Below are 10704 nucleotides of genomic sequence, written 5' to 3'. Positions count from 1 at the left end.
TCAGCATCCCATGGGATCCCCCCTCGTCCCCCTCCTGCCGTCCATCCCCGCTGCCCTAGCCTGGCGATGGCTACAGCACCGGTTCTCCAGCGATGGGTCCCATCCTTCCTCATCCCTGATGATGATGGGTTTGTTGGAGATGAGCAGGGCGATGGCGACCGGCAGCTGGCGCAGCTCCTGCCTTCCCTCCTCCTCGTCCTCCTCCTCATCCTTGTTCTCCTCCTCCTCCTCACTGGCTAGGCAGCTGGAGCAGCTGGTGCTGCCAGGTGGTGGAAATCCGGCCGGGCTGAGCATGTCCTGCCTCCGGTAGGCGAACGACAGCTCCTTCTCGCAGCCCGCCGGGCACGCCACCGCCGGTTCTTCAGCCACGGGGCTGGGCTGCAGCGTGCCGGGCTGTGTGCCGGTGTCGGTCATCTCCTTGCCGGGGTTGAGCTCCGTTAGCAGCAGCTCGGCTGGGCTGAAACTCTCCGAGGGCTCCACAAAGCCTGGCCGCGGCTGGCCCTAAGGGTCGGATGTGTTTGGGGTGGGAACGCCCCATGCCGGGGCCGTGCACAGGCGCCTGCTGGGGTGCAGGATCCGGCCCCTCCTGCACCTTGTATCTCACCTGGCTCATTTCGCTGGCGGAGAACTGGATGGCTTTGCTGCCCACGGGCTTGGGCAGGGGTGGGAAGAGGAGGCGGCGAGCCCTGGGGAGGGGGTGGTTGGTGACGGGGTGGGTAATGGGGGGGGTGGCCAGAGCAGGGTGGGGGTGAGGGTGCTGCCGTCACCTCTTTTTGCTCAGCTGGTAGATGGTGGCCATGGCGGGGAGGCTGAGTGAGATGCCCAGGTACTTCAGGTTGGATTTCGGCGCTGCTCCCTGGGGACCTGGGGACAGGCACGGCTGGATGGCGGCATTTCTCTCCCCAGCACCCCGCGTGGGACACAGGAGCCGTTTCGGGGCAAGGGTGAGCACCCCGCGGGGAGGGGACGGGGTCTCCAGCCATTACCCAGCGCCTTGGTCTGGAAGTGCCGCCAAGCGCTGCAGGTCCCCCCGCTCTCCGCCGTCACCTCCCAAACGCCCACCCTGTAGGCTGTGCCGGGCCGTAGGTTTTGGAGGGTGTAGCGCGACGCCGCGGCGTCCGCTTCGCTGTCTGGGCAGACGATAAGGAGCAGGCGGCAATCCCGCAGGTTGCCGGCAGCGCCTTCCTCCTGCCCGCGGGGAGCGGGGGTCCCACTCACAGGTCACGTTGTCCCCCTCGGCCACGTGGCAGATGAGGTACTTGGCCAGCGCCCCGGGGCAGGCGGCACGAGAGGACGGGGTCCACCACAGAACGGCGGCATCCTCGGCGCTGGCGTTGATGCGGATGGGCACGGCCAGCGAGGCTGCACGTGATGGTGGGGGAGTGCAAAAAAAAAAAACAAAAACCCAAAACAAAATGGGGGAGCATTTTGGGAACCCCCCTTTTTGCAGTTAAATCGGGCGCAGGTGCTCTGTATTTCCGTACGTACCGTTGCTGGCGTAGTGGTGCTGCAGGGCGAAGGTGGACCAGCCCCGCGCTGGGTCCCAGCCATGCACGGCGAGGCGGTAACATGCCGGTACTTCCAGTGCTCCTGGGGCAGGAACCGGGGAAGCTGGTTAAACCCCAGCCAGGATCCGGCCCCAAGCAAGGGAGATGGGCGGGGACCTTGGGACGCTCCCTTGCCTCTCTCCACATGGATGCTCTTGGCAGGGAAATCCCGCTGGATGCAAAAGCCCTGTTTCAGGGCTCCTGGCAGCAGCTGCCGTTCGAAGCAGTAGACGAAGCCAGGGCTTGGTGCTTCCCACCACACCGACACGGTGCCGCCGGACACGCTGATGTCCTTGAAGCCGAGATCTGGGATGAAATGGGAGGTGCGAGGGATGGCTGGGAAAATAATTCCCTCGAGGCTGCTGGGGCACTCGGTCCTTCCGCGGGGCAGGTACCTGCACGCAGCTCTGCCGGCACACGGAGCTGCTGCGCCGGCCCCGTCCCGGCGGCGTTGGCCACTGTCAGCAGGATTTCATACTCTGCTCCGGAGAGGGTGAGGTTGTGCGCCGTCACCTCCCTCCCCAGCACCACGGGTTCCTCCTCGGCCGGCTCGGTGCAGTGGCACGCCAGCATGCGGGCGTGCAGCGTGTAGTTGACGTCCCCCTGCTCCTTGGGGGCTCGCTGGGGAGGGAGAGGCAGCGGCTCGGAGGATGAAAAGGCGGGGGGACGCCCAGGAGGGTCCCAGGGGATGCTGCCGTACCTGCCAGCGCAGCCTCAGCACCCGCTGCCCATCTGTCCCTAGTTTTCCCAGCTGGTAGCTCAGCGCCGGGCTCGCCAGGATTTCTGCGAGAGGAATGAGCCCGGCTGAGCCACCAGCATTTTCAGGGGCTGTTGGGATCCCACGCGCTTCCTCTCTTCTTCCTCACCCTCAGGAATGAAGATGGAGCTGCTCCAGTCACTCCAGTAGCTGCTCCAGTGGGGGGGCTTGTACCGGAGCTGGACCTCGAAGGCACCGGCCCCCCCCAGGGTGCAGGTCACTAAAGCGGGGTGGCAGGGTCAGGCGGGGGGTGACACCCCCCCCTTTTCCCCAGCTTTTGGCCGTTGCCAGGTGATGGGGGACCAGGGGGGAGGATGGGGCAGAGCCCCCCATCAGGACCCGGCAGCACCGCCGGGAGATGCTCGTCCCATGCATCCCAAACTGACCTGAGCCATCCTTGTCTGTCACTGTCTCGCACATCACCTGCGGAGAGACCCGGGACGGAGGCACCCGCCCAGTAAAACCGGTACGTTACTGGGACATGAACGCAGATGCTGCCCTGTGTCCCCTGAACATCCCAGGGGCTGGGAGAGCAAAAGGGGGTGCAGGGGACATGGTGGCTGGGAGGGTCCCCTTGGCCGGGGGACCATGGCTCTGGCCCCAGGACCCTCCTGGCAGCAGTCGAGAGGGGTGGGGGGTCCCCGGCTGCAGGGGGTTTCGCTGGGGACGAGCGGCCAGATTTCATCCGTCATCGTCATTAGTCTAATCTGGGGTTTTGCCTGTGTAATCCCCATGAATCGCAGCCTGATCCTGTTACGGGCGGCAGCGGGATCCTGTGGCCAGGAGGATGGGGCAGAGCCGCTAACGCCGCGAAACAGATGGGACACGGATGGGTTTGGGGGGGGACGGTGGCATCACCGAGCCCCTGCGCTCTCCAGGCTGCCGGGGCTGCCACAACGCTATTGACCGCCCCGTCGGTCACTGCCGGCTCCGGCAAAGAGCGTTTTTACCTGTGTCCAGCTGTGGTCACCCGTCCTCTGGAAGCGAGCCTCCCACTGCAGCGGCCAGCCCCCACGCTGGCACAGTGACCCCGGCACCCGCAGCCACAGCTGGCCACCGGTCTTGGTGAAGGGCATCCCGGCAGGCGGTGGGTCTGGCTTGACTGCAAAGACGCGGTGGTCTCGTGGTTATCGGTGCCGGTGCTGGCACCCAGCCCGGCCCCACGGGCGCTTACCGGCCTTGTCGAGGTACAGCGTGAGGTTGGGGGTCCTGTGGACGCGGTCCCCCCAGCGCGCCTCCACCCAGGCCGTGGCGTTGGTGAGGACATAAACGTGCTGATGCTTCAGGGTGTACGTCGTCCTCGCGCCCGCCTCGAAGTGCTGGCACATCCTGGGCGTCACGTAGCTGCGGGGGGGGAGCGGGCGCAAGGTCGGATCCGGGTGGGCAGCTCTCGCCCTCTGGGTAGGCTTGGGATGTGGAGGGTACGTGTCCCCATGTGTCCCGGTCCGGACACATCCCATGGGCTTCCCGGGACGCGGTGCCCATCCCCACCACGGTGCCTGACTCACCAGAGCGTCAGGAGGTAGGAGGTGTTGCCGGCGGGGCCGTGGGGTGGCCAGGAGCAGAGGAACGAGCGGGAGCCACATTGCCTCCAGCAGGAGAAGCCTGGGGCCGCAGCGGTGCCTGCAGGAGAGGGCAGCGGCTGGTGGCTCCCACCCCTCCCAAACCCCGGCGGGTCAGGCAAGGCTGGGATGGAGCAGCCGCGTAGCCATTGCCCGATCACCGCGTTGCTCGCCCGGAGGATTGGAGCAGCCACGCTGGTGGTTCTCACCCAAAAAACACCATTTCCCCCCTCCCCGGGGATGCAGCGCTGGCCAGTGCTGCTCGCCCCGACTCCCGCCAGCCACCGGCGGGGATTCACCGGGCTTTACTCTATCCCTGTGGTTTTGGGTGAGCGTCTCTCTCTCACAGCGACAGCTCCCCGGGCCTTATCGCCCCCGAATCGTTCATTGAAAGTTCTCTGAAGTTATCTCTCATCTCCCAGCGCCGCAGGAGCACTTACCGCCCCACGCCAGCGCCGCCAGCAGCCACCCCAGCATCAGGCACCCGGGGTGTCCCACGCCAGATCCGGGGCTCCGCTGCCTGTCCTGGCTGCCCGCTCCCCCAGCACCCGGCGGGTGTCCCCCCCCAGCTCGGCGGCAGCCCCGGCGCTCAGTGCAGCTCCTCGCACCCGATGTTTCCTCTTCTAAAAGCTTGCCGAAGAGCGGCTGTTCCCAGGCAGGGCAGAGCGTGAGGTGTGATTGCATACCTCACTTTTACCAAAACCAAAAGAGAAAGCAACCAAGATATCTCCTTTTTCTGCCGGCATGCTTGCCGGGACTCAGCCAAACCCTGCCCCGGTTGTGCCGCGTGCCCCAGCCTGGTGAGAAGTGCAAGGTAAGCAAAAGAGATGTCTTGGGGTTTTGAGGGTTTTTGGCTTTTTGGGGTTTTTTTTTGGTTTTGGGTTTTTTTTTCCAAACGGCATGTTTTTGATCCCTTGCCCGTAACCGGGTGAATCTCAAGCAGCTGCGCCAAGGTTGGGGGTTGTTCGGGTTTTTGGCTGCACACGTGTGCGCACGGCTCTCGCCGAAACCGGGCTCCTGTGCCCATCCCCAGCACGGTTTGTCCCCCGCAGAGGCGAACAAAGCCCCAGTGAGGCAGGAGAGCGCGGTGTCGCTGGGACGCCGGCAGCCGCGTGACGGGGCGGGTGACCCCGGGACGGCGGAGCCGGGTGGCACCGAGGGCCGCGCACAGAGTCCCCTTGTTCCCGCAGAAAGCGTCCCCTTGTGCGGCTTTTGCTCGGGGCCGGAGCAGCGGTGGCGGGAGCGTCCCTGTGCCGGGACAGCGCTGCCAGGCCCCCCTGTCCCGCTGCCACAGGCACGGCCGGGGTGGGAGCACAGAGGGTCCCCTGGCACCCCCTGCCCTCCCGCCTTGCTGTGTGCACCCTCCTGCCCTGCTAGCTGGGGGTTCACACCATGCCGTGCCAAACTGTGCCATGCCAGGCTTTGCCATGCCACAGCATACAGTAGGACCATGTTGTACCTGGCCGGGCTGTGCCATGCCGTGTTAAACCGGGCCAGGCCATGCCGGACCATGCTATGCCAGACTGGGCTGTGCCATGCCATGCTGGACTGGACTGGGCAGCGCTGGGCTGTGCTGTGCCAGCCATGGCACAGATTTGGCCTGGACCACACCAAGCCAAGGGGCCTGTTCCCACCCTGTGCCCTGCTGTGCCAGCACCAGGCCGTGCCATGCTGGGCTGTACCGGGCCAGGCAGACTGTGCCAACCCCGGGCTGTGCTGTGCCAGCCCTGGGGCATCCTGTGTTGTGCCATGCTGTGCCGCGCTGTTCCAGCCCTGTGCCGTGCTGTGCATACCAGACCTGTGCTGTCCTGTGCTATGCCATGCCGTGCCAGTGCTGTGCCAGCCCCATGTCATGGCAGTGCTGTGCCAGCCTTGGGCTGTGCCATGCCAGTGCTGTGCCAGCCCCAGTCTGTGCTGTGCCGTGCCAGCCTGTGCCATGCTGTGCCAGACCCCACCATGCTGGGCTGTACCGAGCCAGGCAGACTGTGCCAGTCCCAGCCCATGCCAGTGCTGTGCCAGCCCATGCCAGTGCCGTGCCAGACCCTGCCATGCTGGGTTGTACTGAGCCAAGCAGACTGTGCCAGCCCTGTGCCATGCCATGCTGTGCTGGCCCTGGGCTGTGCCATGCGGTGCTGTGCCAGTGCTGTGCCAGCCCTGGGCTCGGTGCTGTGCCAGCCCCATGCCGTGCCAGTGCAGTGCCAGCCCTGGGCTCGGTGCTGCGCCAGCCCCAGGCTGTGCTGTGCGGTGCCGGCCCCGGGCTCGGTGCTGTGCCGGCCCCAGGCTGTGTCGTGCGGTGCCATTCCAGTGCCAGCTCTGTGCCATGCTGTGCCATTCCAGTGCTGTGCCAGCCCCGGGCTGTGCCGTGCTGTGCCAGCCCCATGCCGTGCCAGTGCTGTGCCAGCCCATGCCAGTGCCGTGCCAGACCCTGCCATGCTGGGCTGTACTGAGCCAAGCAGACTGTGCCAGCCCTGTGCCATGCCATGCTGTGCCGGCCCTGGGCTGTGCCGTGCGGTGCCGTGCCAGCTCTGTGCCAGCCCCGTGCCGTGCCAGTGCTGTGCCAGCCCCGGGCTCGGTGCCGTGCGGTGCCGGCCCTGGGCTGTGCCGTGCGCTGCCATTCCAGTGCCAGCTCTGTGCCAGTGCTGTGCCAGCCCCGGGCTGCGCCGTGCGGTGCCAGCCCCGGGCTCGGTGCTGATGCGCGTCCGGTGACGCGGCGGGGCCGCTGGGCGGCGCCCCGGGCGCACCGGGCGGCCCGTCCCGGTGGCAGCGGGCGGAGCGGGCGCAGCGGGAGGCGGCGGCGGGCGCGGCGGGATGGACGAGCCCAGCATCCTGCGGCGCCGGGGCCTGCAGGTGAGCTCCGGGCAGCGGCCGCGGGCAGCGGGGCACCGGCGGCGGCCCCGGGCACGGCGGGGCGGGGGCGGGAGGGAGCCGGGGGGAGCCCGGCCCCGGGGAGCCCGGGGTGAGGTGGGTGCTGTGGGTGCGGGGCTGCGAGGGGGGGGTGCTGCGGGGGCGGGGGGTGGGTGCATGTGAGATGGGTGCTGCGTGTGCAAGAGGTGGGTGCTGTGGGTGAGAACCGGGTGCTGTGTGTGTGTGTGCAAGAAGTGGGGTGCTGTGTGTAGGAGTTGGGTGCTCTGGGGGGGTGTGTGCAAGAGGTGGGTGCTGCAAGCGAGAGGTGGGTGCTGTGTGCATGTGAGGTGGGTGCTGCGTGTGAGAGGTGGGTGCTGCAAGCGAGAGTTGGGTGCTGTGTGCATGTGAGGTGGGTGCTGCGTGTGAGAGGTGGGTGCTGCAAGCGAGAGGTGGGTGCTGTGTGCATGTGAGGTGGGTGCCATGCGTGTGCGAGAGGTGGATGCCGTGCGTGTGTGTGAGGTGGGTGCTGTGTGTGAGAGGTGGGTGCTGTGCATGAGGGGTGGGGGTGAGCAGCGTGTGACAGGTGGGACAGGAGCCAGGCACCCAGCGCTGGGAGTGGGGCAGGGTACAAGCCCCAGCCACGCCATGGGGTGCTGGGGGGGGCACCCGCCTGTGCAGGGGCTGGGGGCTCCCATGGGAGCACCCTGGTCCCTCCAGCCCAGCGCACGATGCCAGTCTGTGCGGAACCGCTGTGCCGGCACCCATGTGCCCCTCCGAGCAGCCGCCTGCTCCATCACCCTGCGGGCCGAGGGGCACCCGTCCTCCCTGTCCATCCCGCACCCGCTCCCCACAGGGACCCCAGCACCCGCTGCCATGCTTGGAGGGCAGAGCTGAGCGCTGAGCCCGATTTTCCGGGTGAGCTCACACCTCCGTCCCCATCTGCAGAGCGGAGCCGCAGTAACCGGGGCGCCCGGCCCGAGCTGTCTGGGCGGTTGGAGGATGGCACGGCGCTGCCTTCATCCGAGCTGGCAGCTCCGCGGGGCAGCCGTGCTCCGCCGCACGCTCTGCCCGGTGCGGGAGCCGCATCCCCACAGACGCGGCCGGTCGGAGCCACGGCCGTGGGGTTCGGGGTTCTTGGCCGTGGGTGTCGCTCCCAGCAGTCCCCGGGGACAGCAGGGGACCATGGCCGCGTGCCCGTATCCCCATGGCGGTGGGGTGGGAAGGGGCTCCCGGCAGGGAGCTAATCCCAAAGCGCCGAGCAGTGCTGCCGTCCCTGACGCCATCCCCGATGCCATGCCCGCAGGGATCAGCTGGTGGTTAATCCTGGCTCCCACCGGGACCTGCTGATGGGAGATGCACTGTGCTGGACGGGCGCATCGGGCACCCCGTGGGTGCTGGCCCCGTGGCGCTGCCCCACGCGGGTCCCCAGGGCCCTCGGGGGATGCTCTGGTTGTCCCCAGGGATGCAGTGTGGCCGGAGAGCCCCCGGCAGTGATGGGTGCTGGGTGCCGCAGGACCACTCTGCACCCTGGCACCCATAGATGGGTGGGGAGGCTGCACCACGGGGTGGGGGTGAGCGTGGGGGACAGGGGTGTCTGTCCTCTGTCCCACTGTCCCATCTGCGCCTGGCTGAGTAAGTAAAACCCTCGGCGTGACCCTTCCCGGCCTCTTCCTCTGCTCAGGGGCCGGCAGCACGGCCCCGGGTGTGGGTGGAGGAACGGGCTGGGCGACAGCAGGGCCCGGTGAGGGTGCTGGGGGGCTCCTGCTCCACGCAGAGACCCTGCACCCCCTTCCCCATTCCCGGGCCTGGGGTCACCCAGCGATGCTGGGTGCACTGGGACACCCACACCCGCCCCGGGCACCCACCCCCTGCACCCACGCCACCCCGGGGCAGACGCACACCCGTGGGCCCCGAGGCTGCCGAGTCCCTGCGTGCCCAGGCATGATGTCACCCGTTGCCATAGCGATGCTGCTGCATCACTGCGTCGCAGCGTGCCCCAATCCAGGGATTTCCGCGGGGGCTGCATGGCGTGGGTGACAGCAGGATGGGGTGCAGGCACCCCGGGGGGGTGTGGGATGCATGGGTGCTGCTGCGTGCCCCCTGATGGGGGGAGCTCCCTGCCCCCGTGGGGAATGTGCCCACGCTACTTAGGGGTACGGGGCTAGCAGGCAGTGGCAGTGGGCGCAGGATCAGGGCGGTGATGGGGCATTAGCCGGCACGTGCGCCCACCACGTGTGCCAGCATCCCGCGGCGTGCCGGGGCACACACCGGCCTGGTCACGCCGTGCCCCTCGCAGCGTGCCGGTGGGATCTGTGCCGCGCTCTGTGGCGTGCCCAGTGGCACACGGGTGGGTGCTGGCTCCGTGCCGGAGCTGGCCAGTGCCCACCGCGCCGGGAGGATGGCGTGGGCCAGCGTTCCTGCCTGCACAGCTGCCCTTTGCCCTGTTGCACCACCTGCGAGCAAACAGCTCTCGCAAGAAATATTCCCAGCGGGAAAAATAAACAGCGCAGGGGCTGCCGGCTGCTCCCCACACCCAGGGTCGGGGGGACGGGGTGAGGGACAGGGCGCAGCCACCGCCCCGGGGCCACACTCCAGCCAGGCGGCTGGGTGCTGCTCCCGCTCCGCCACCCTCGTGCCCTTGCTCCCAGGCCTGGCCACGGGGCCACCAGCCCTGGGGACCTCGGAAGGAGGTGTCCCCTTGTGCTGACCCCGGGCGAGCGATTTCTCACCCTCCCCTGGCCCGGCAGAGCCGCAGCACCCCGGGCACGGTGAGCGGGGACCAGTCCTGCGGTGACAGCCCGGTGACGGGGGCCGGCTGCAGGCAGTGAGGATGCTGCCGGGCACGTGGCCACGGTTGGGACCCCCCGATGCCGTGGGGCCACACTCTGACCCTGCTTCTTGCTTTTCTCGTTGCAGAAGGAGCTGAGCCTGCCGCGGCGAGGAAGAGCGTAAGTCCCCGAGCTGGGCCACCCGGGGTGCAGGACGGGGTGTCACCGGGGGGGCCACGCTCGGGGACGTGGCACTGGCACTGTGGGGGGCAGCGGGGCTGGGCGGCGGATGGCACCGGGGCTTGTCGTGCCCAAATCTGGGATGGCATCGCCGTGTTCTCCGATACCGGAGGGACCTGATGTGCGTGTGCTGGGGTGCCCTGGGGTGTACTGGGGTGTGCTGTGCTCTGCTGCAGGTGCATTGGGGTGTATTGGGGTGTGCTGGGGTGTTCTAAGCAGTATTGGGGTGTACTGGGGTGTACTGGGGTGTGCCGTGCTCTGCTGCAGGTGCATTGGGGTGTGCTGGGGTGTTCTAAGCAGTATTGGGGTGTACTGGGGTGTACTGGGGTGTGCCGTGCTCTGCTGCAGGTGCATTGGGGTGTGCTGGGGTGTTCTAAGTGGTATTGGGGTGTGCTGGGGTGTTCTAAGCAGTATTGGGGTGTGCTGGGCTGTTCTGGGGTGTACTGGGGTGTGCTGTGCTCTGCTGCAGGTGCATTGGGGTGTATTGGGGTGTGCTGGGGTGTTCTAAGTGGTATTGGGATGTACTGGGCTGTACTGGGGTGTGCCGTGCTCTGCTGCAGGTGCATTGGGGTGTGCTGGGGTGTTCTAAGTGGTATTGGGGTGTGCTGGGCTGTTCTGGGGTGTACTGGGGTGTGCTGTGCTCTGCTGCAGGTGCATTGGGCTGTACTGGGCTGTACTGGGGTGTACTGGGGTGTACTGTGCTCTGCTGCAGGTGCATTGGGGTGTACTGGGGTGTGTTGGGGTGTTCTAAGTGGTATTGGGGTGTGCTGGGCTGTACTGGGGTGTACTGGGGTGTGCTGTGCTCTGCTGCAGGTGCATTGGGGTGTACTGGGGTGTGTTGGGGTGTGCTGGGCTGTACTGGGGTGTACTGGGGTGTGCTGTGCTCTGCTGCAGGTGCATTGGGGTGTACTGGGGTGTGCTGGGGTGTGGTAGGAGGCTGTTGCAAAGCTGCGCTGGGGTTGTGCGTTGGGGTCTGTCGGAGTGTA

General features: G+C 67.3%; 1 protein-coding gene across 1 annotated transcript; it reads right to left on the bottom strand.

The window, feature by feature from the left end:
• On the bottom strand, positions 1-4550 carry IL12RB1 (interleukin 12 receptor subunit beta 1). Its single transcript, XM_075723861.1, has 15 exons — positions 4303-4550; positions 3813-3953; positions 3479-3648; positions 3255-3406; positions 2691-2727; positions 2414-2524; positions 2248-2330; positions 1919-2168; positions 1683-1883; positions 1489-1590; positions 1219-1362; positions 981-1130; positions 768-864; positions 605-686; positions 1-501 (listed from the first exon to the last, which is right to left on the bottom strand). The coding sequence occupies exons 1-15, from the start codon at positions 4548-4550 to the stop codon at positions 1-3; spliced, it is 2469 nt and encodes an 822-aa protein (XP_075579976.1).
• Positions 4551-10704: the final 6154 nt, after the last annotated feature.

Source organism: Pelecanus crispus, chromosome 20 (genome assembly GCF_030463565.1).
Source record: "Pelecanus crispus isolate bPelCri1 chromosome 20, bPelCri1.pri, whole genome shotgun sequence".
NCBI lineage: Eukaryota > Metazoa > Chordata > Aves > Pelecaniformes > Pelecanidae > Pelecanus > Pelecanus crispus.
Note: the sequence above shows the minus strand (reverse complement) of the source record. Positions and strands in the feature narration are given on the sequence as shown.